Raw genomic sequence first — 23,624 nt, 5'->3', positions numbered from 1 at the left:
ACCCCCGGCATTTCCCACGGCTGCGGGCTTCCCACTCGGGGCGGGACCCTTCTGGTCCGGGCGTTTCAGTGGGATGCTGCGTGAGCCCCCAGTCCTGGGACGCGGCGCTGTCGCGACTACATGTCCCGACATGCCGCTGCCTCCCGGCGCGACGCCGCGGGCACTCACCGCCGCCCATTGTGCTCTGGCCAAGGGAAACAGAGCTCCGCTCAGCCTCCCCGCTCGCGCGCCAAGTGGTTCCTTCCAGCGCTCCATGAGGCGCCCTTCGGGCGGTCCCATTCGCGGGAAACGGGGGGAGGGCCGGCGGAGCGGGGCGAGGAGCGACGCGGAGCCCAGCGAGCGCTCCCTCGAAACCCTGCCGGCCGGTGATTGGCGAACGCGGTCGCCAATAGGGCGAGGCGGCGGTCGGGAGAGCCAGTGGGCGCGGAGCGCTGCCGGGCGGGGCGGGGCACGGGGAGAGGGCGGGGCGGGCGGCGCGCGTGCGCGGGGGAGGAGGCGGGGCCGTGTCGTGTCCGTGTCGGCTGCTCCAGGGAGGGTCGGGCGGAGGGAGGGGAGGATGGAGCGGGCGGCCGGGCGGCCGTGAGCGGGGCGGGAGCGGAGCCAGAGCGGAGCCAGCAGGCCGCGGGCAGGCCCGGGCGGGGAAGAGGCGAGGCAGGGAAGGAAGGCAGCCGGGTGACGGGTCGTGCGGCGGAGGGGGCTCCGGGCAGAGAGCGGGCGGGCGGCCGGGGCTCCCGCTCCGCAGGGCGGCCGGCGGGGCAGGATGAGCCAGGAGGAGATCCTGAGGAAATTCATTAAGCGAGTCCAGGCCATGAAGGACACGGACCACAATGGGGAGGACAACTTCGCCAGCGACTTCATGGTGAGGGGCGGCGGCGCGGGCGGGGCGGGCGGGGCTCCTGCCGCTCCCCGGGGCGGGGGGGTGACCCGCAGCCCCTTCCCCATCCCCCCGCCAGCGAGGGGGTGTCGGGGCGGGCGGGCGTCGCATCCCTGGGGTGACCTGCTATTGTGTGCCCCGGGGCTCGGCCGGCTCCCCGTGCCCACCAGCACTTCGGAGCTCGCGGGGGGAGGGAGAGTGTCCGCCTGGATTCTGCCTCCTTCGTGCCCCCCGGCCCTGGGAGGTTTGTCACCGCGGCCCCGGCCCTTCCCCGCTCCTGGGGGAGTGGTGGTCATCGGCTCTTGCAAAATTAACTGGGAGGCTCCTCGTCCACCCGCCCCGCTGCTTCCCTGAGCACATAAAGGGGACAGAGGCGGCGTGGGGGGGGCTGCGAGCTCTTCCTCGCCCTTGCAGCCCCTTTTCTGCAGGGTTTCCATCTATGATATCAGCTGGGGATAATCGGGCAGTCGTTCCCTCCTTCCCATTTTATCTGTCCCTTGTAGCTGCCTGCTTCTCTTCTTTCCGAGGAGACGTGTTAAATATATTGATAGTCCTTGGAGGAATATTCATCTTCCCTTCGCTACCATCTCCCATCCCCCATCGCAGCCCTGCCTGTATCCCTCGTCCTTTCTTCCTTCCAGATCGGTTCACCGTCGGCCTTTGGTTAACATGTGCGCTCAGGGAAAAAAAAATTGAAGAATTAGTGCTTTTTCCTGATTTATTTTAGCTGTATAATCGGGCTGTTACAATATTTCGAGGGTTTTATCTTTTGAACTGGTCGTCTGTGCTGTGAACAATAATTTTGATTGGGCAGATGTTGCCGGCACTTTTCAATAAAATTTAAACAATATCAAAATGCAGTTTGACCCTCAGAAGAGCTGAAGGAGAGCGGGTTAGTGCCCTCCGCATCTGTCTTTGTAGCTCGTTTCATTATGCGTCGCTCTTTGGGATTAAAAGCACATCGTTGGCCCTTGAAGCTGTCATCTGTGCTAGTGGTCTGGGAACAAAAAAACCCCATCTCAGTGTAAGTGTCGCATCGGAGATTGTCCGAAATGTGGGGAGGAGGCCGCGGATGTTGCGCAAGGCGAGGGGCGTTGGGAGCGCTGGCAGGTCCAGGGGTGGAAGAGGAAGTGGACTTTGGGAAGTAACGAGTTCATCCAGGGTGGGGACGGAGCCCGTGGGAAATCGGCCACGCTCTTTGGGCAGGATTTTACAAACACTAAAAGTATGCTGCTGAAACATCTGAGCGTGTGGGAAAGGAAGAGAGAAACGTGTGAAATGAAGAATGGCATTGGAGCGATAGGACCCTTCTAAATCTTCACATGACAGCTTAAAGGTTACAGAATTTGACAGAAGCTTTTCATTAAGTCATAGTTTTAGTACTAAAATTGCTGTTTAACACAAATTGACATCTTGCCTTGTACTGATGAGCCCGTCTTGTTCATGTAAATTATATATACTCTATGAAAAGGCTGGCCTAGACGAGTGCAAAATGTGGGACACTTTTAATAATCTTTATGTTAAGTACTTTGTTCTAGATCTCCTAATCCGCCTCTACCATTTCATATCTGATAGTTATCCTGATGTTTTAGCTTTGTTGTAGTCAAATGATATACAATACATATTTTTATCATCCTTTGAAGCAGTGGCACCTCTGTATGGAAAAATAGCTTTTGTTTCAATTTCTCTCTTTGACAGCATGTAGCTGTCAATGGTATAGACAGTGAGTTTTCCCATCGCTTTCCTGTAGCAGCAAGAAAAGGGAATACTGATAAAAATGGGAAAATAGGCTTATAGGAACTAATGGGCAAGACATTTCAGGAGAAAGATGTATTACCTGAAAGAGTGTTAAATATTTTGGGGAGAATTGTGTTGAAAATTACTTTTGTCTTCTTAACACTTTGTATTTCAAACTTCCGTGTTAGATTTTTGTATCAGAAATTAAAGTAAAACCAGGAAATTAGAATTTTCAGCTCTAATATTCACCTTTATGTAGTAGACATAGATTAGTGTGATAAGACTCATGATTGCTGATTTTTAATTTTTTTTATTGTGAACGTATTGGGGTATTTGGGGATTTTTGGGGTATGTTTTTTAGGGTGTATTTGGCTGTCTTAACAGAGCCATGCTTAGGTCCTCTGAAATTATTGAAAAGGAAGAAGGAAAGAGAGGTAAAGGGAATATAAGTTTCAGTGTTCTGTTCAGTTGAAGAATTAGTAGATATTTTTTGAGGGGTGACAAGGGAGGAAGTTGTGTTTTCTCATTTAAGTGCAGGATGTTCTCTGGCTGTTAAATAGTGGCAAGTTTGTGGAATAGGAATTGCTGTTACTCATTGCTTCATTTCCAAGTCAAAATGGAATCTAAAACATGAGTGACATAGTGGGTGAATGCAAATGAAAACAATTCTTTACCTTTAGGTCTTTATTGTCTTTGATTGTGTTGAGTAACAGGCTTAGAGAGTTGTACATAGGCCCGAGTGAATGAACACAAGTATGTGCTGGATGCCAAGGAGTGCTGAGGAGAGGGTAGAGAAGCTAGAGGTGTGCACAACTAAGCTGATAAACCTGGCTGATTGCTATTGAAAGTCCAGAGTGTAGATGACTAAGACTGCAATTTAATAATGCCATGAACATACCTGGAAACAACTTCCGCTTGGAAGGTGGAAAGTTGATTATTACCCACTCCACCACTGCCTCCCCACCTGCCCCCCATAACAAGATAAATTCTATAATCTGGCCACCAGTAGCAAGCTTGTTGCTGGAAATCAAATGTATTTAATTAATTTGCAGTAGGAAGTAAGCAGGACTTATTAGTAGATCACTTCAGTACTCTGGGTGTGCACAGTTAGGATTAAATGAAGTGAATAGTTTGAAAACAGGACAGACATGTCTGTAAGCCTTGTCAGTAATCATGTATATGTTGATATGGGGCAAGTGGGCTTTTTCCTAAAAGAATATAGGTTCGGATTTTGCTACTATGGTTGCAGTACATCCAGGAGTATACTTTTTCCTGTGTTTTTGCTGATATTACTATTTGGGTAGAAGGAAATAAGCATAGATTACTTCCTCTTGATGTTTCATGCTGTATGAATACAACCAGCGTGGTCTAAGTTCTGATTTTTTTGTAATGAACTTGTGTCTTACATCGAACAAGGGTTGGAAGTCAAAGTTCCATATGGAAGAAAGGAAAACAGCTATTCTAGAATTTAGAAAGACCCTGATGAATATTTGCTGATTTCTTTTAAAATTTTAATTTACCCACGATTAACACATTTATGTTTTCTTACCTTATAGTCATGACAAAAGCATTCTGACACTCATTTCTCTTGTTTGATGTAGGTTGCTGTTGTTATAGGAGAACTGAAATATGAATAGTGTGAAGTTTTACCTTCAAAAATCATGTTTCAATTCTTTTGTGGTATACAGCAGTCTTGCTTCATCTTTTGAATTATATATCTGGCTAGTCTGTTGTCATGGAACACCATGTATGGCTGAGAATGGGGGGGGTTTGTGATGGACGCTGTATAGGGGGCCCTCAGCTGCTGTTTGAAGGTAGTGGTGTCAAAAAGATCTTGTCTTAGATCATCAGTCTAAATAATAATGATGTTTTTTAACTGCTTAGTTATACCTAGTCAAAGATCTCTTTATACCTTTCATTCAAGAGGGCACAGGTAACTAACTCAACTAAATATTGTGTGTCTGTGTTCTGTTCAATCTAACCTGAAAATTTTGGAAACAGTAAAGTACTCAAGGTGCTGTTTTCTGAAATGTGAAACGGAATTTGAATGGTTTGAAACAGGTAAAAAAAAAAGTGTCCCTGCTTTTTACTTCTCATTGGTTTTGGTTTTGACATTTTTATATTTAAACGCTTCCAGCTGATTATTTTGTGAAAACGCTATTTAAAAAAATGGGAGATGGAATGTGCTTGACTTGTAAGGATGCAATATAGCTGATCATAGGAAGTGCTAAACCACACATTATAAAACTTGATTTGTGCATTTTTTTAGGCTTTTGTCTTTCTTTTGTTGTTTTGTGGTTTTTTTGTTTTTTTTTTTTTTTCAGGAGAGGGTACAATTTCTAAAGTGTGTAAAGGCTGTTTTAAATGAATGAATGAACAATCTCTACTATACTAAATCACTGATTAAAACTACTAAGACACGTAGTGAAAGTCCACATACTGATGCCAGTCATGACATAGATTTTGTTCTGGTCTGGAACAGCATTAGGGATACCAGAAATACCTATTCAACTGTAGCACTTCAGAAATGCCTCTCTTAAAAGCTTGTCTGTGTATTAATGTGCATTTGCATAAGCCTTTCTGATTCAAATACTATTAGTGCACCTCTTGAGTATCTGTGAAGATATCTTTGAAATTTATAAGGCAGGCATATAATCTGGAAACGTATAAAACATTTATTGTTTTTTACTATTGCTGCATTTTTTTTAAATATTCCACCCTATAGACATTTTTGGAAGTGATGTTTTCTAGAATCTATTTAATGAGTTTCATGCTTGTAATTTATTGTTAGGAATACTAATGCTTTGTCATATGTGTTATAAGTTGCATGCTGTCTTTTCAAGAGATATTTGTATCTGTAAAGGTTAAACAGGGAAAAATGCTTTGGTGGAATCAACTAGATGGTAAACTGTTTCTTGAAACTTCAAATCCAAGATTTAATTGGTGTAAGCAGAGGTTTGCATGGAGTTCTTGTAAGCTGGGTTCTTTTGGGAAAACATCAACTGTTTGGAGCACTTATTTTCTCTAAAGTGTGACAGAAGGAGTAATTGCATTGGAGAAAATGACCCGTAAGTGTGTTGTACAGTTGATCTGTTATAAGAAACTTTGCTCTTAGCAATGAGTTAATAGGTCATAGGCAACTGTCACTTTAGATATACCTTGTGCATTTTTATCATTGCAGGGTTAAATATTGGATCTGCTAGTAGTCACCTTTCATATTATGCTTAAATTTGCGTGTAAGTGTATTTTTAAGGTTTTGTTTCCATTAATTGTATTTCAGCTAGATGCTGTTAATTTGTACGTGGGGGGCACACCCCAGCACATTTCTTCGTTGTGTGTCGTTATAGTCATCAAGGCCATTCATAAAGCTTCTTTACATGGACCAAATTTGGTTGGAGTAATTTGACTGAATAGTCATTTCAGTAAACCCAAACTTTAGAGTCTTGTGAAATTTTGTGAAATGCTGTTCATTCAATGTTATATGAAAATACAATTTTACATGAACAATCATTCAGTTTAAATATTCAGCTTCTTTGTCCTCTTCTAAGGGAATGAGTGCTGTTTCTGTTGCTTCAGAATTCAGACAGATGCCATTCTGAATTTTCACAGGGGGAGTTGAATACAGCCACAAAGCTGCTGTAGTGACCCTGGGGTATAAGAACTTGCAAACCCTGCCTAAAATTGCTGTTCTTTCAGCACATGAAACTAAACCAAATCAGTTAGGCAATGCTCTGGGTTGTGTCAAATAGCTTGTGTGGTAACAAGTTCTGTTTGCTCACTTTCCGAAGACAGCGGTGTGTAAGTCTGCTGTTCTCATGGATAAAGAGTTTTGCACTCCAAATAATTTAAATAGCATGTCAAATACATACTTTATTTTTATTCTTTCCTCAATTCTGCAGCACCTTTTGCTGTGTTTAGTTATATACGTATATAGATAGATGCATATCAGTAGTTACCCATATATGGATATGTCTCGTGACCATAATTCATCAACCTTAGACCCTAATCTATAGTTCTGTAGCTCCATCTGCATGCTTATGTATTTGTATATGCATGGTTGTATGTCTGTGTACTACTCTGCGGATGTGTCACATACACTCTAGTATGAATTTCTTGGTTTGGATTGCATGTAATTTACTTTAAAATTGCAGTAGGTTCAGATTGTTTTTCCTTGATGCTGTTATAGCTAAATATAAGTTATCAGCTCTGAGAGCAGGGGAAGGTTAAGCAGATATTCAGATCATGAGTGCAACAGAAGTCTGAGACTTCTATATTAATCTCTTAAAGCCATTGGTTTGTAATAAACAGAAATTATGTTTTATCTTCTTCACTCTTACTATATAAGATCTGTGGATTTTCCATTGTGTACTGCTACAGTTTGACTATAGAATGCTTAGTACTAAGGACTTCTTGGCATAGGGAAAATAGTAATCTATTTCTTAGTGTTGGGAAAACGTGAAACTGTAGGAGTGCCTTGGGTATGCTTTTTTAGAACTGAAATCAGATGGTAGATGATGTTTTTTTCTTGGTGTTATAAAACAGCCTTCTGTTAGGGAGAGGCATCAGTATTAAAGGTCAGATAAGGAACTGAGTAAGGCACAAGTGAATTAGGTAGAGCAGGAGCTCTTTGTGCCATTAGGAAGTGCATTGTTTGCATCCTGATCTTTTCCTCAAGCTGTTGTACTCCATAATTGCTATGGCTTGGATAACTCAGCTCTGTGTGTTTGCCCTAAATGAAGCATTACTGTTCCTTTTAACTTGCACATGAACATTGCAGAGAGATTAAACTCTTTGTTTTCCACCTTCATCTGACAAAAAAACCCCCTTGTGAATTATTTGTTCAAATTTGAACGATCATAATGTATTTATGAAGGGGGAGGGCACTCTGGTGTGGCTGTGGAGTTTTGGATCTGGAACCTGGAGCCCCAGAGAGTGGCTGTATTGTTGGAGCTGTGTCTGGAGTCCCTCTGCATCTTCAAGAAACCAGATTGTGTTCAGACCCAATATTGGTGAGGCAACATGAGTACAAAGCCAGTAGCTTTTCTAGGGGAGCGGAGAGTGCAGCAAGGTAATGAAAGAGTTGTAAGAGCAGAAGAGCACAGTCAGGTCTGTCAAGCTTTAGGACTGTCATTCTGGGTTGGAAACTGTTGTTTTAAAGTATCTCTGAATACTGGTGTCAGGATGTTTGGGTCACTGAGGTTTGCATAGGAAAGTTACTGCTTGTGTCCCTGAGGGCCTTGTTCCAGCTACGCTTTTGTCATCAGCTTTAGAATGAAAAAGTTCTTACGCAGCTAAAAAGATCAAGTAGAGAAAAATGTTTCCCAAAAGGTACCAGATAAATAGAGGTATAAATGGATGACCTAGTTGAGTTGACCTAATTTTTGCTCTTATCTGTCCTCCTACAAGCCAATACTTTTAATTTCTTTAAAAGACAATTTTATCGGTGTTAATTTATGGGAAGACTTAAAGGCAATATTGTCCTAATGGAAGTGTCTTGTGAAAGTAAAACCTAGAAGAATTGAATCATCTACTCTAAAAAGTCGTAAGGCAGTTACTTCAATGGGGGAAAATATCTGACTATTACAAGACGACTGAAGCTATGGGCCTCATGGGCTATACATGTCATTAGGAACAAAAGCAAATAAAGAAACATGTTTCATTCATTCATTCAGATTTCTGGAAGGAAGCATCAATAGTTTTGAAGGAAATCCTACCATAATGGTTCTGACCGTTAATTTTCTGTATTAGTTTTACTTCTGAGCTCCCTTAGTTCTGTAGAAAGAATTGAATTGCCTAGTGTTAGGAGTGTGCCAAGGGCAACTGCATGAGTAGACTGAAAGGTTTAAGTGCTGTAAGGATTGGTTGGATTTTTATATTTTTAATTTGCTATGATATGGAGAAATCTTAACACTATTGTTAGGTTGTTAAGGGTATCCGTATAACTTGTGTTCCTTCCTTTTAGGCAGAAGGGCTCTGTGCTTTGTATTTTACATGTTGGAGAGCAAGCCTTGATTCCTAAACATTATTGAAATTTACTTGTTTTAATTGCCTGATTTTTGCTATGATTTTTGGTGTCTAAAGTCATGGGTTGGAAAGCATCAGTCTCTAAGGGGAAGTTAGCTTAGTTAAAACCATATTGCTTTAAAGAATGTATGTACTACTTTAATCTCTTTCATTTAGTTATGACACTGAACTTGTCATTTTTAAACAAACTTTTTTACATTAACTTCCTTTCTGTGTAGTCTTGTAAGGTGTAGCTGGGTTTGTTTTTCGAAGGTCAGAGTTCAGTGGTGTCCTCTTGAACAATTTTACATCTTGCTGAATTTGTCCTGCTGTCTTGTCATTCTTGCTGCTTCATGTGGATGACAGCTGCTTTTTGTTTTTCTTCTGAAAACACACAGATGTTCTGTAGTCTGTGATCACGGCAAGAACAGCTTGTATGTGGATGAGTGGGAGAGTGGGGTTTTTGTGGGTCTGGAGAGGTAAATGACCATCTTCCAGCCATGCAGCTGGGCTGCAGTGGGAACGAGGGGCCAAGGCTTGTTCCTCTGGGCAGCTCATACAATCAAAGAGAGCCTGAAAGGAATGTGGTATATGAGTAATACCTTATGTTCTTCCTTTTATTGAGGTGGGGCAGTCAGCGCCTCTGCTATTGTTGCTATCCTTGCTATCTTTCTTATTTGCTTTAAGGTCAATATCATGGATGAGGAATTAATTTCTTGTGCTGAGCTAGACTTGTTCTAGGTTCTGGCTCATACAAATTTTTCCTGGACTTATTGGCATGATTTCCAGCTACTTGTCACAGGTGAGCGTCTCAGGGGGCTGTTCCAGAATGTTCATATTGTTTTCTGTTGTTAATTACATTTTTAACTGCATTTTGTCTTCCATTATGATAGTATGACATTATTTTTATTCTCCTGGTAGTTCTTGGAGGACACAGCTATCTTTGAGCAACTTGGTTCCAAACTGAAAGGATGTTTCATGGGTTTCCTGTCCAAGTGTTCAGAGGACTTGTCAGTGTAGATTATGCATCCTGTTAAAATGACTGATTGCTGTGGGAACTGCACTGCTCCTGAGAAGTCTGAATAGTGTTCTACTCTGTCCTAAATGTTTCGCTTCTTATTTGACTAGGTTTGACTCTGTAATGCCTAACCCTGTGATGGAACAGTGTATTTTTTTCCACAAGTGTGTGGGTAGCACGTGTGGTACTTGGGTATAGCTTCCTACTTAGGCAAACATTCTTATTGGATTCGTTGTCCAGTTGTTTCACTGCGCAAAGCTGAGAGATCAATTAGTATAAAAAGCAGAACAAACAGAGAAAAACAAGTGATAGGAATAGTGCACTGCTCTTAGACTGTGCTTAGGCTGGGTTGATGACTAGCTGCTCTGTGAATGAGTAAAATTAATCATGGAGATATCTCAGTGGTAAATGTATTGTGTCCTGTATTTTGCAGTGCACAGCTCTTTTTTTACTGTTTTTGCACATGTAGAAAATAAGTCTTAATTTTTCCTTTATTTTCTACTTGAATCTTTACTTTCATACATGGGAAGCAGGATTACAACTGGAATGCTTTCATTACTTACTCTCTCATGTATATTCTGGTAATTTTAGCAAATAGGTAATTGTTAATTGAAATGAATACAGTTGTCCAGTAGGAATACTCAGGAGAAATATCTAGCTCAAAATAAAGCTGGAAAATGAAATACTGCTCTGGAGGGAAGGGCATATGTAGGTTAGTTGAACTGCTTCAAGAAACTGAGAATTCCTACAGAGTTGAATTAATTATAAATTGCCTATAGGGCAGCGTCGCTATTGCACAAACTGCTAAAGGAAGGAAATAATCTCTTAGATACTGTGAGTGTCCCCAGATAGCTCTAAGTATTCAACAGTTACTTCTAAGTTTTCAATTTTAGGTAGTTTAGGTTACACAAAATTGTGTGGATTTTTATTGTGACCAAATTGGACTGTAAAATTAATTTTAACTCATTTTCTTTGAGGTTGCATAAACAGAACTGTGATTTTAATGGACATATAGGGAAATATATGTAAATGTTAATGGAGAAAAATGACTGATTTTAGGCAGGTAGAAAGGACTTGGAAAGTACTACAGACACACACTGTAATTTACTTTAGTAAAGAAATACGGTGTTTTATAGATGCTTTATTTTTCTGTTATTTCCACTTCGTGAAGACCCGGCCCAGAAGGGAGAAATATACGTTGTTTCCTTTAACAGCTCTTTGCTACAGAATTGCATTAAGTGCTACACAGTCGCTTAAAGCTTTGGACATGAGTCTGCTTTTCAAACTGAATGCTCTAAAAAAAGTTATTAAGCTGAGGGTTGAGCCCTATCACAATCTTTTATATTTTCCTTATAAACAGAAAAAACCTTTCCAGAGGCTATTCCACAGAAATGCTGGGGAAATTGCCCTGGCATTCTGTAGTAACACTGCTACAGTTGCTTTTTCAACTGGTGCCATCTATTTTCTTAATATTTTGACTAAGATGATGAAATGTCATCAAAAATTACTAAAAGAAGTGTTTCATTTCTTTTTCCTTTTGTGGTGAAAATGCAGCTTGCAAATTGTCTGAGATGTCAACTTCCTATTTTTGTTGTTCTGAAAAAAGCAGGTGAAACTGTGGCAGAGAAGCCTAGTTGTATTTTTTACGAATTACAGAAATCTATAGCCTGTTGATAAATTATTTAAAGTGAGAGACCAGTAACAATGAAAAAAAGTGTGTATCCCAAAGTCACCAAGCTGTTGCCATAAATCAGTGTGATTTCCAAAAGAATATTTCTTTCTAAAATGCTAATTCCATAACTAATTCTAATATGGAGTAGCCTGAATGTGAGCTTGCATTTGGTACCTTATAAGTGATTAAACACTGTAGTACTTTTGGTGCAAAGCTATAGCGACATGTCTTCCTGGCAGGGCAATTTAAAAAGCACTAGCACTGTTTAAATTGGTGATCGTGTGAAAATGAAGCCAGCATCCTGTTTCTCCAGCCTTACAGCATACATAATGGGCTTCCCTTCCTGTATTCATAGAAAAAATATTCCCTGTCTGGTACAGGAAGACAATATGGTCACCCAGTGAAGGTATGTGGATATAAAAATCTCAGTGATGATGTCTTTAACCCTTACGGAGAAAGGTAACTTCCAGATACATTAAGTGTATGTGAGGTCAGGATATGTTTAGAAGTGAGAAAAGCAGCAATTAAGTAACAAGGGAATTCAGTGAAGGGGTATAAGTAGATAAAGAACTGATTTATTTCTAGCGACAGTACCTGTCAAACTAAAAATGGCCATGATTTTTTGCTAGGTAGAGGAGCTTGTAGGGCATATCAGGGAGGCACTGGAAGTGACTTTTGTAAATAAATGCAAAAATTAGTTTCTTCTATTCTTTGAGTACCATGTGGTTTATTTTTTATTGGGCTGTTGTATTACTTACCACTTTAACACCCCCAGAATCAATGCTGAAGTCAGGAGTTTCCCAAATTGTGCGCTGCTGATGTAGATGGAATAGTTTGCATGGAACACCTGAATAAGATAAATGATAACAAAGCAGACAATATTTACGTGTTATCTTGGGATGTTTTTTCCCCCTCTTTCCCCTGCTAACAGATTTTTTTATTGTGGTACTGGAAAGTTTGTTGTTTGTTGGTGACAGCTGAGAGGGTGGAGTGTTGTTCTTATGGGGTTGTGGCTGTATTAGTTTTGCATGGCCTGATTTTGGTAGTGGGTGAGGGCTACAGGACTGGCTTCTTTGAGAAGCCACCAGAAGCTTCCCCCATGTTCAACAGAGCCAATGCCAGCAGCTCCAAGAGGAACCCTTTGCTAGCCAAGGCCAAGCCCGTCAGTGATGGTGGCAGCACCTCTGGGATAACATATTTAAGAAGAAAACCCCAAAAAAGTTATTGCACAGAAGTAATTGTGGTCAGGGAAGAGCAGAGTGAGAATATCTGCGAGAAACAGCCCTGCAGGCACCCAGGTGAGTGCAGGAGGAGGGGCAGGAGGTGCTCCAGGTGCCAGAGCAGATTCCCCTGCAGCCTAAGGGTGTCCATGGGGCAGCAGAGATCCACCTGCAACCCCTGGAGGACTCCACCCAAAATAGGTCAATGCTTGAAAGAGGGCTGTGACCCTGTAGGAAGCCCACCCTGGAACAGACACCTGACAGGGAGAAGCCCATGCTGGGCCAGGTTTCCTAGTAGGACTTGTGACCCTGTGAGGGTCCCGTTGGAGCAGTCTGTTCCTGAAGGGCTGCACCACATGGAAAAGTGACCCACACTGGAACAGTTCATGAACTGCAGTTTGTGGGAAGGGCTCACAGTGGGGAAGTTTCTGGAGAACTGTGTCCTGTGGGAGGGATCCCATACTGAGCAGGGGGAGGACTCTTCTCCCTGAGCAGTGGCAGAAGAAAAACATGTGGTGAACTGACTGTCACTTCCATTCCCCATCTCCCTGCTCTGCTTGGGAGAAGGACATAGAACCTGGGATGGAGGAAGGGTGTTTTGGTTTGTTTGTTTTTAATATTTGTTTTACTTCTCATTATTTGTTGGTAATAAAATCAATTAATATCCCAAAGTTGAATCTGTTTTGCCCATGTTGGCTGTCAGTGAGTGATCTCTCTCTGTCCTTAACTCGTGAGTCTTTCATTATATTTTTTTTCTCCCTTGTCCAGTTGCAGAGGAGAGGGTTAGAGTGGCTTTGGTAGGCACCTGGCACCAGCCAGGGTCAATCCACTACAGCAGCTTTCCATCTTTGTGTGCCTGAGCTGCAAACCTGTTTGGATGGAGATCCCAACCTTCTCTCCTTCCTCTGGTTGGTAGGTTAGTGGGTATATGATTGTCATATTGTGTGAGAAGTTAAGTACATAAAATCTTTTAATTTACCAGCTGGGCCTTGAGAAACCTTAAAATTCACAACATGTCTTGCATAACCAAAGTTATCCAATTTGCTTCTGGAGGTTGTTTTGAGGGCCGTGGGGGAAGGATTTCTGTAGAAGAAAAGACAGAAATGCTTGCTCATGTGAACTTCCTCTTGTATTCATACCCTGTCTTTGGCTTGTCTTTAGCTTATTGGATCTAGCTTCTGGACATTATATAAACAAGATATCCTTCAGGAATTCTGTATTTATGTCAGCTAGTTGTTGAATCATCCTATGAAGTGTGTAGTTTTCCACTGGGTACTGAGTACAGTACCTCTGTCAGATCTTATGCAAATTGCAACATATATTTTTGAGCCAATATCAACTGATCTGTCTTAGAATGTTTTCCTTGAATGAGAGGAATTTTGTGCCTCTCTTTATGTTGTGGTTGCATTTTACTAATTTTTTTTTTCCTCATTTCTGTTTGTGCTACCTTGTGTCCCTGGGCTGCTAAATTTATTTCCTTATTTTTTAAAAACCTTTGGCTTTTACTGGTTTTGGATGACAGAAGCCATTACATGATGAGTGGAAAACCATGTGAATACGTTTCATACACTTCAACTTTACCTCACTTCTAGACTAGAAGCTCTTCAGAACAAGCATTGGCTTCATACAGGTTGTCATGGATTTGATGAACTGAAGGTAAATGATTACCTATAGTATAGTTTGCTATCCTTTTAAGCTATGTGAGTATTGCGTGATTGGTTGTTGGATTATAAGAAAGTGTGGGGGGTTTTTTGTCTTTTTTCTGAGTTCAATGGTCAAAGTAGAATAGCCTGGTCTATTTGGATCTTGGTTTTAAATCCAGAGCAGAGTAGCTTAGCCACGCATTTTATTGACCTTATTATCCTCTTAAACAGAAAGTTGCATTTAGAAATGTTACCTGTCTCTGATAGTCAGTGGACAGTGAGATTCAACCAGACTGGTTTGAATGGTCTTTGTAAGAATCTTCATGCAGTGTCTCATATGAATTTTCCTGTTGTGGTTTGTTCATTTCACCAGGAATAATATTTCAGGGTTTGTATTGGACCAGGTAATAGTGCTTATGGATCCCTTTCCTCCAAAGAGCCACTCAAGTGTTGAGCTGTTGTCCAAGCTTGCTTATTACAGAGATTCATGGAGACCAAAGCCTAAGCTGAGTATTCAGAAATAAATACTGAGTCCTGACAGCTGCAAGGAATGCAGTCAGTATTCAGAGGGAATAGCAGTGAGGCTTGCACTGGGGCCAGGATGCAATCTTCTAGTAAGTGGTGTACTTGAGCGTGCTCACATCCTGTGCTATTCACCATAATGCATCTATAAGAAGCACTTGCATCCTGATAAGACGTTGTGATACTTCACTGCTCCTGTGAATTAATTTGCTTTGGCTGTAGAGTATGTGTTTCTGTATTTTGCATTTTAAAGCCAGGACTTAGCAATCCTGTATGTCTCATCCTATTACTTGTCATGCAGTTACTGTCTCTTTAGAACAAATGTGTATTCCTGTCTGGGCTTATTAGCATTAATAGCTGTTCTGGTTGCTCAGTGGAATACTGATGCACAATGCTAGAAACTGGGAATGAGAAGAGGGTAGCCTTTAAGGGAGGTCACAATGGAAGGATTAAAGAGGGCATTGCTTTGGAAAAATGCTACTGTTCTTTAAAATCAAACTGCAGCAACAGATAGAGAAGTTGTGATTGAATTTAACTGATGTGTTGAAAATTAACTGAGGTCTTTTAAAGGTATGGATTTGGTTTGGAATGCTGCCACTTCTATGAAGGGAAAATAAGATCGAGAGACTTTGAGTCCTATTTAACTGTGCTTAAACAATTCTCCTAATAGTAAGTGTAGGGAGTTCTGATATTTGGAAAGGGTCATTGTTTGTCCACAGTCCGAATTTCACGCAATATCTATCGCCTATTTTCTAGCTAGAAACACTGCAATAGGCAGTCCTCAGCTCCTCAGCATCTGTAGGAATTTACAAGTTTGGGTTTTTTCTGACTAATGGCACATCTGTTTCCATGCTGAAGAGCAAGTCACATAGTTTTCATGGCTGTAAGCAGCAATGGTACTTGTTCTTTTTAAGCTGTTTAGTGCTTTGGAGCTTCCCAGTTGCCCTCTCTCATTCTCATTTTCTTTTTCTTTTTTTTTTTTTTTTTTTTTTTTTTAAAATTAAAAAAACCCTCCCACTTTGGTTTAGTATTTGCTATCTTTCTGAAATTTTAAATTCCATTCTTTCTTATCCAACTTTTCCCGTGAGTGGCTTTGCTAGATCGGAGGAAATAACTTTGGTAATGCAACTTTCCTCATTTCCTGTATTTATCTACTTATTTTGTCATTCTGAAGAGCTGTGACTAGCAGTTTCACAAATTTGGAGATTTAAAATTGGAGAAATGACGCCTAATTACACTTTTAAATAATGGAAATGTATGTTCAATACTCAGTAAAATGCTATAACGTGTATGTTTCTTGAGGGAGGTAAAAATATTTTAATGGAGAAGGCAGCACAGAGGAAAGGTTGGGAGGAAGCTGTTGAGTTTGTGGAGATTGCATTGCATTTTAGTGACCTAAAGGAGGAAAGGTGTTCATGGCTTATTTGTGTGCAGGTTGGCAGCCTGCTGCTTTCTCAATGATTAATGTATGTTAAGTAATGTTGAAAAGGCACAGTAAAAATGTGAGGGAAGTTGTGATTGTGCCAGGAGCTGTCACCAGTATTTTACATTTGAACGAGGCCTGACTCTGGTCTCTGCAGGCAGTGGGGCTTTGTGATGCCATCCGGAGCGTCCACTTGACAGTGCCTCACCGAATCACATTGTTAATTCTGTGGCTTTGCTGAAATAGGTTCTGGTTTTCCAGAATTAGAATGTGAATTTGACCACAGCTCAGAATATTTTTTAATGTATGTGGAAGCAGAGAAAAGAGGAATACTTGACTGAGTGCTGAGCAGCTTTCCTGTTCCTAGGTGGGCAAGTGTGGGCTGCAGCCCGTGTCCCTAGCAAGTTCCTGTACAGGCAGCATTTGCTCTGAGACGAGGAAGGACTGACAATCAATGAGGTTAGTGGTTTAGGAAATAAGATGCAAGTGACAGAATTGGAGTTAAAAGCTAAGAGGTGAAATATTGTCAAAACTTGATGCAATAGTTAGAGAAAATCTCAATATATAATTAGCTGTTGTCATTGATGTTAACTATTGCCTCTGGTACAGGAGAAACAAACCAGCTGACCCTTGTCTATGGAGTGGGAATGAAACAGTCCTCATGTTAGCTCCTTGTACCAGAAGCTGAGCAGATTTGCATTAATGGAGCATGGCTCATATCAAACTTAAAGAATCCCAAAATTATAAAGAAAAAGCCCTTCTATCCTTATCTTATAATAATGTAGATCATGAAAACCTGTCTTTCCTGTATTCCATTTGTTAACTTCTGCAATATATGATGGAAGGAAGCAGATAAATAGCGGTTTATACACTTCAGGTTTTAGCTAGAGGGAAACTTCTTTAAAATCTGAACTATGCCCTAGAATTGTATCCAAGGTGGTAACTTGCCATTTTCTACAAGGTAAAAAAGCCTAGAATCTACTTTAGCTGCTTTTTCCTTTTTTTAAGGATTTCTTAAAATAAGAAACCCATGGTTTCCATTCAGTCTCACTAATCCTTTAGCATTTGTAATTTACAGGGTTTGGGTGGTATCTAAACATTTAGGTACATAATTAATAGTAATGAAATCCGAATCAATAAACCATGAAAGAACTATTGCTTTGTAAAGGCTACTTGTGTGCTGAGGTGATGGGTTTGTTACTTGAACACACTAAATTAGCTGAATATTAGTTGTGGTGTTTGGTACAATAGAATAATATGAATGTCATTACGCTGCCTGGAAAGGATCTCAAAATGTTATAAACATTTTTGGAGTTTTTTGGGGGGAGTTGTGGGGTGTGTGGGGTTTTTTTAGTGCTGTTGAAATTAGAATCTGCTACATGTGGTCCAATAGGTATATTCATAATTGGGAAGGAAGATGAGTAGATGGATCTACAGATCACTGTATGTGACCAACCAATAGTGTTAGCAAGGTGGATGAAGAGGTGATCTAAATACAGCTTACAGGAAATGCTGAAGAGTTGGAATTTGGCCAGGATGTTCCTCTTGTTGCCTTTTTTTCTGTTCTCAAGAACATTCAAATTATCAAAACAGTTATCTTGGAAAGAGATGGACCAGCAAGCAGAATGTTATTGTAGGGCACATATGCACATGGGAAATAGAACCTAGAGTTATTTCTGTATTGAGGGTAATTTTCTTGAGATTTCTTTGAATTTGCAGCATAAGGGCAAAAGGGTAAAACTGTCTTAGACTTGCATGGGCGAAAAGGATCTGAGTAGAAGGCAGTCCCTTAAAAGTAACTTGATTATAAAAAATGACCAGTTCAAGTGATCATAATTGCAGTTGTGGTGGTTGGGAGAAAATAATAATGTGAATGAGGTGTGGTTTTTTTAATCCTTTCCAGGCAGTGCAATACAGTCTGGTGTACATAGTGCAACAGGTGTGTAAATAATGGGGGAGGAAGATAAGGAGATAATTTTTAGGGTCACATGATACTTTTTCAGGTTCTTTAGAGTATTAAAACAATTTAATGGGTCAAATGAAATATGCACCTAGTCTAATACTTTATTGTGACTGTAGGATACTATGAGAACGTCAGGAATGAAGTGGAGCCATCCTCCCAGTCTTTCTCAATGGCGGATTCTGAGTAGAAGCTCAGAATGTGTCCATAGTAGCAGCAGGTTGATGAGCACAGGACACCAGAGCCCATCCCTGGTCAGGACAGGGGCAGCTACTGCTACCTGGCATGTTTCAACAGGCCCTGGACTGCTTGCAAGTGTTTTACTTTTTTAGTTCTGTATAATTTCCTATCATTCAACTTCTTCTTTTTTTTTTTTTTTTTTCCCTAAGTGCCTATTTCGAAGAAGAAAAAGTTGTGGTGAATTTTTTTTTTTTAGCCTTTTCCTGTCTGGCAAGAGTAACAGATGTAAGCATGCAGTTAACTATAAGCAGTTCTTCAGGATGTGTCTTTAGCCAGATCCTGTGCTTGTTCAAATTGGCTTCAAGGTGTTTTTCTTGCTTGGGATCAAAAGATTGTCTGGCAAACTGATCCAATATCTTCAAAAAGAAAGAAATTTGTACTTCATGACCTTCTGAAATACTTAATTTCTTTTTTTTTTTTTTCAACTTCATAGCCTTCTCAGTCTCCTCCACAAGAACCAAGAGGTTTCTTGTGTGTGCTACCACTGCATTGATCATTTCTTTGATTGTATAGGTTTCTTAGAATCCTGTCTGCATTAAAATATGACATAAAATTTTGGCTTGTTTTTTCTCACCTTCTTTGTTTGTCTGTCTTCTTTTGTAATGTGTGATGCTGCTTCCCCTCTGGTTTGCCCTTGCCCACCAACCCAACATAATTTGTAGAGGTGTCATTAGTTTACAAGTATGGTCCTGCAGTCGAGCTTAAGATTCCTTTTATATCAGTATTCTCCTTTTAGACTTAAATTTAGACACCCTTGAAGAGGTCAAGCAGCTGGACTAGATGATAATTTTAGATCTCTTCCAACCGAAATATTCTATTCAAAACTTAGTTTGCCTCAGTATCTAGATGTAGTGCAGCTGAATAGAAAGATCTGACAGCAGTCACTCACTGTGCCTGAACTTTGACTTTGGATCTGCCCTTTATTTAGGGTGTGGTATTTCATGCCTATCGTAGAGGATTTTACACTGTGCTGTAATAATTATATTATTGCTTCCAAGTTTAAGCCTCTTTAAGCCTGACTTACATTTTAGTAGAGATAGAACCCATTTTTGTGTGTGGCTTTTTCTGTTTGTTTGGTTTGGGGTTTCTTTGTTTGTTTGTTTGTTGTTGTTATTGTTTTTTTTTCCCCAAAAAAAGCATTGGTTGGTGTTTTGAGGTATTTCAGGAAGCAGGAAACAGAAATACATTTATCTTTCAGGCCTTTTTAACACCCATGTTCTGCATCCTGGAAAGTGTCAGTAATGTTTCACAAAAGGGTTCTTAGTCATGAGGTTCTCAACTCTATTGGCTGAGCTTTGTGTCTAGGGCTATATTTGTTCTGTGTCTCTTACCCACAAGTGCTGCTGTTACTGGCTGCTTCTGTTGTGGCCAGGGATGCTTTTTCAGAATTTTCTCCTGTACAGTTGGCCTGATAACCAAGGACTGGCAGCTGCCCTATTTCCATTGGGAGCCAAGGTTTTCCTCTGCCCAAGAGGACACTGACATCTAGTGGATGGGTTCCACTGACACAGGGCAAGAGCTGCTGCTTACTGGCCATCTTTCTTCTAAACTTTTAGCTAATTTTTCTTTTATTTAGATCATTGGGGTTGCTGGGAAAAAGGAAGAAAAAAGGAAAAAGCCCAATCAATTTTATGTAACTTCTGGGCTTTAAAGAGGGAAGTCTGTGTAGTCAAAGTAGCAGTGATTTGTTGTTGTAATTTGGTGTTGTTGTAATTTGGTGGTGGGTGGGTTTTTTTGTTTGTGTGTGGGGTTTTTTTGTTTGTTTTGGTTTGTTTGTTTTTTTGTTCCTTCAAGTCACCTGCATATGAGCCTCAGTTGTTTGTTATAAAATGATTCAAGTTAGAGCATCGGCAGTTGTTCTCCCAGCTTGTGAAGAGCATAAGTTACCTGTGGAGCACAGCAAGAGGCAGATCATAAAATTATTGGGTGGTTTGGATTGGAAGGGACCTTGAAGATCATCTCATTTCAATGGCCCTGACATCTTGCTCAAAACCCCACCCAGCCTGACCCTTCCAAGGATGGGGCACCTACAGCTTTTATGGGCAACCTGTTCCAGCGTCTCACCACCCTCATAGTAAAGCATTTCTTCCTAGTATCTTATGCCCTATTTCAGTTTGAAGCCATTGCCCATATCCTGTGGCTACATGTCCTTGGAAAAAGTCCCTCTCCATCTCTTGTTGGCTGCTCTAAGGTCTCCTTGGAGCCTTTTCTTCTCCAGGCTAAACAACCACAACTCTCAGCAGGTGCTCCAGCTTCTCACCTCCAAGACAGACAGTGCCTTTAAGTTGCCTTCATTTCTGTGCCCGTTCTTGCTATGAAACTTGGGGCCTAATAATTGCCCAGCAGCTGCCTTGCAGCTTGTCCTGGATATGTTAGTTTAACTGGGAACCAAGCAGCAGGAGAAGCTTTAACAAAACCACAGATTTTCCAGGAATGTTCCTGACGAGAGAACAGTGCTTAGAAATCAAACTTTCTGAAAATGTTCATCAAAATGTTAGTATTTCTTTAAAGACAAAAATAGACATTTTGTTTCTGAAGTAATAAAATCCACTTCTCTTTAGCAGAGAAAATAAACACTGCCTAAAGCTTGACAGCAGGAGATGGCATGCTAAAGTATTGCTGCAGATTATTGTTTGATCTCTCAAGTGTTTAAACTATTCTGCACTAGTACTCATTCAACAATAATGTGCTGGGTTTGGGTTTGTTGACCATCTGGTAACTTTATAGATGTGGTTAGAATGAGACAATTTCTTTAAAATCAAAGAAAAACCTTTTGGGTCCCTTTAATGGTACAGGAGTCATAGAAAGTATAGACTGACATTGCTTAGGATGAGGGTGTTAGGTTTAAATGTTCAGGGACTGTCTTTAAAAGGAAAACATTGTTTCTTGTCCAGAGTAAATGTTTTTTAATTTGGTTTTTGTTGTGTTTTTTTTTTTTTTTCCCTGTGAAAGATGCTAGCACTTGCTAGCATTCTTTGGTTACTTTGAAAGCATCCCCAAATAAAACCAGACTATTGCAACCTAAAATATTGCGTAAAAAAGAAGTCATGTTTTATATGAAGTACCAGGAAACAAGCGTAAAAGCTATTAACACTTTTTGTGTACATTTAGGCAATGCAAGCAATAGTAGAATATGAGTGTTTCTGCCCTAGGAGGAAAATTTCATTAATTTCAAGTTGAATTCGTTTTACTGATTTCAGACAAAGAAAATTAAAAACATACTCCAACCTATTATGTTAACTAAGATGAGAAACTGTTTTTTCCCTTTGTCCTGTTGTCTGTTGAGAATTTATATTGTCTCATCTGTAGCTTACCAGCATGCTGGACTAACTACTGAGTACAGGTTATCAATAACTAGTCTGTGGGTTTTTTTTTTTCCTTGGTGACTTTTATAACTCTTGAGTTGCCACTTGGTTATTTGTGATATGCGTTTGTGTTTCTGTCATTGTAACTTCTAGCCTACGACTTTATTTGGCATTTTTGAGGTTTATTCTTTTTTCTTTTACCCTGAAAGTTGGTTCTCTTTATTAATATTATATTCCCATCTTCATCTCTTACTGTATTCTGGTTTGTCATCAAATGTTTGTTAGTGTGCACTGCTTTGCTGGAGAGGTCATGAAGGAAAATGCCTGCTTGGCCTGGGAAGTTTTTTTGACAAACTCTGCTTGTGAAATCCCTTCAGTCAGATGATTTTTAAATTTTTTTTTTTCCTTGTAAAAACAAACTAAAGAGACTAGTCTCGACTGAATTCCTGTAGAAATTCACATAGTCTTCTTTTGAATTGGCACCATGTCAAATACTTACTTGAGGCTCAGATTGGAACAGTTTCCTTTTCCAAGAAAGGAAGTGGAGTCACATATTCCACATAGATGAGAATTAGAGATAAAGATCTTGAGGTGGGATCTGAAGGTGTTCCCGTGCATTTCTGAAATACCTGGAAGTAAATCTCTCATTCAGAACCGGGAGGTGTTGAATAAACTTGTTTGTGTATCAGATAAAAACCCCTGTGCTATTGTTTACCAAACAAACTATCCACTTGTATATTCTGGATTGTAAATATTAATCTTTTTAAAGCAATGGCAGCTGAGGTTTATTTTAAATTTATCTGCAGCTTGATTGACAAGGTCCTTGTCTGAACCAGATCCATTCTGCCAGTTGACTTGAGGACCTTTCTATTTGTTGAAATTTGGCACCATAGAAGGACTGTATTTTGCACATTAGCTGTGTAACAAACTTCAGTTGTGAAGTACTTAAAAACCTGTAGGTGATTGAGCATGTACTTCATCTTTGTTCTTCAAAATATAAAAATTACAGAAATGATTGCATTGTAAATGTTAAAAAGGCATCCTCCAACTATTTGGAAAAGAATTTAAAATTTGAACTGTGGTTTTGATGTGCAGAATAAAATTTATATAAAAAGACTTTATTGTGGAAATATGAGGAATATAGTGGTATAGATTTTCAGCACTGGTTTTAGGAGGATATGCAATGAATGTCTTTTACTTGACACTTTAGGAAAGTAACAACTTTTGTGACTCTTCAGAATTAAAAATTTCCTCAAAAATGTTCATGATTTTTAAAAGGTTAAACTTCAAACTGTTTGATTAAAACAGTATTTTCATTTACTTTCTGGTAACTTCACTGTAGTATCCTTGTCTTTGTATCTTGTTGAGATCCAGGCCTGCCAAAGAGACGACTGGTTCCTTTGTGGCCACTTTTGGATTGGCATGGCCTGAGAATACCTGGGATTAAGGTTACCATGGAATTCAAAGTGTCAATGGTGTGTCAAGCAATAAATGATTATGTTGGAGAAGCACCCCTGCCTTTTCCTTTTCTTGAAATGCTTATTGAACAAAATATGAGGCAAGTAAAAAACACTCTCCTTGAGTGATAATCCTAGATTAATACTGTAATATGTACTCTTAATGGTGATACTGTGTAGATGCCTGTGTTCCTTTTGTAGGAGAGAATTGCATACAATATAGCACAAACTGAGAAGATTTAAAGACCTTTTCTTGAATTCAGCAGAAACAAATTAAATGGCAGAGTTCATATTGTTCGAGCATTTGAACATTTAGCAGTTCTACTTGAATGTTCAGCCATTAAAGCAAGAACTTTAATGGAGAGAAATAATCTAAAGTCATGCATGGAAATAACTGGTTGTCTGAATTTATTGTTTCTGTACTAGCCATTACTGCTTTGGTTTCATTTCAATAGTTGCTTTATACTCCCTCTGCCAGAATTATGAGAATTTTGTTGGCCATTGAATTCCCTGTCCTGTCTCTTTCTGAAACCAGAATTATGCTTGGAAG

General features: G+C 40.2%; 1 protein-coding gene across 2 annotated transcripts in view; it reads left to right on the top strand.

Moving 5' to 3' along the window:
* Positions 1-653: 653 nt before the first annotated feature.
* Positions 654-23,624, top strand: part of PTPN12 (protein tyrosine phosphatase non-receptor type 12) — a 69,673-nt gene continuing 46,702 nt past the window's right edge. Inside the window, exon 1 of one of the 2 annotated variants that reach the window (XM_040062498.2) lies at positions 654-859. In XM_040062498.2, the coding sequence (XP_039918432.1) occupies positions 761-859 (99 nt within the window). In that variant the 5' untranslated portion in view covers positions 654-760. The remainder of the gene's footprint in view (positions 860-23,624) is intronic. The other variant, XM_040062497.2, reaches the window with a different exon arrangement.

This window comes from Hirundo rustica, chromosome 4 (genome assembly GCF_015227805.2).
Source record: "Hirundo rustica isolate bHirRus1 chromosome 4, bHirRus1.pri.v3, whole genome shotgun sequence".
Taxonomy (NCBI): Eukaryota; Metazoa; Chordata; class Aves; order Passeriformes; family Hirundinidae; genus Hirundo; species Hirundo rustica.
The sequence above is the reverse complement of the archived record's forward strand: the minus strand, read 5'-3'. Positions and strand labels throughout refer to the sequence as shown.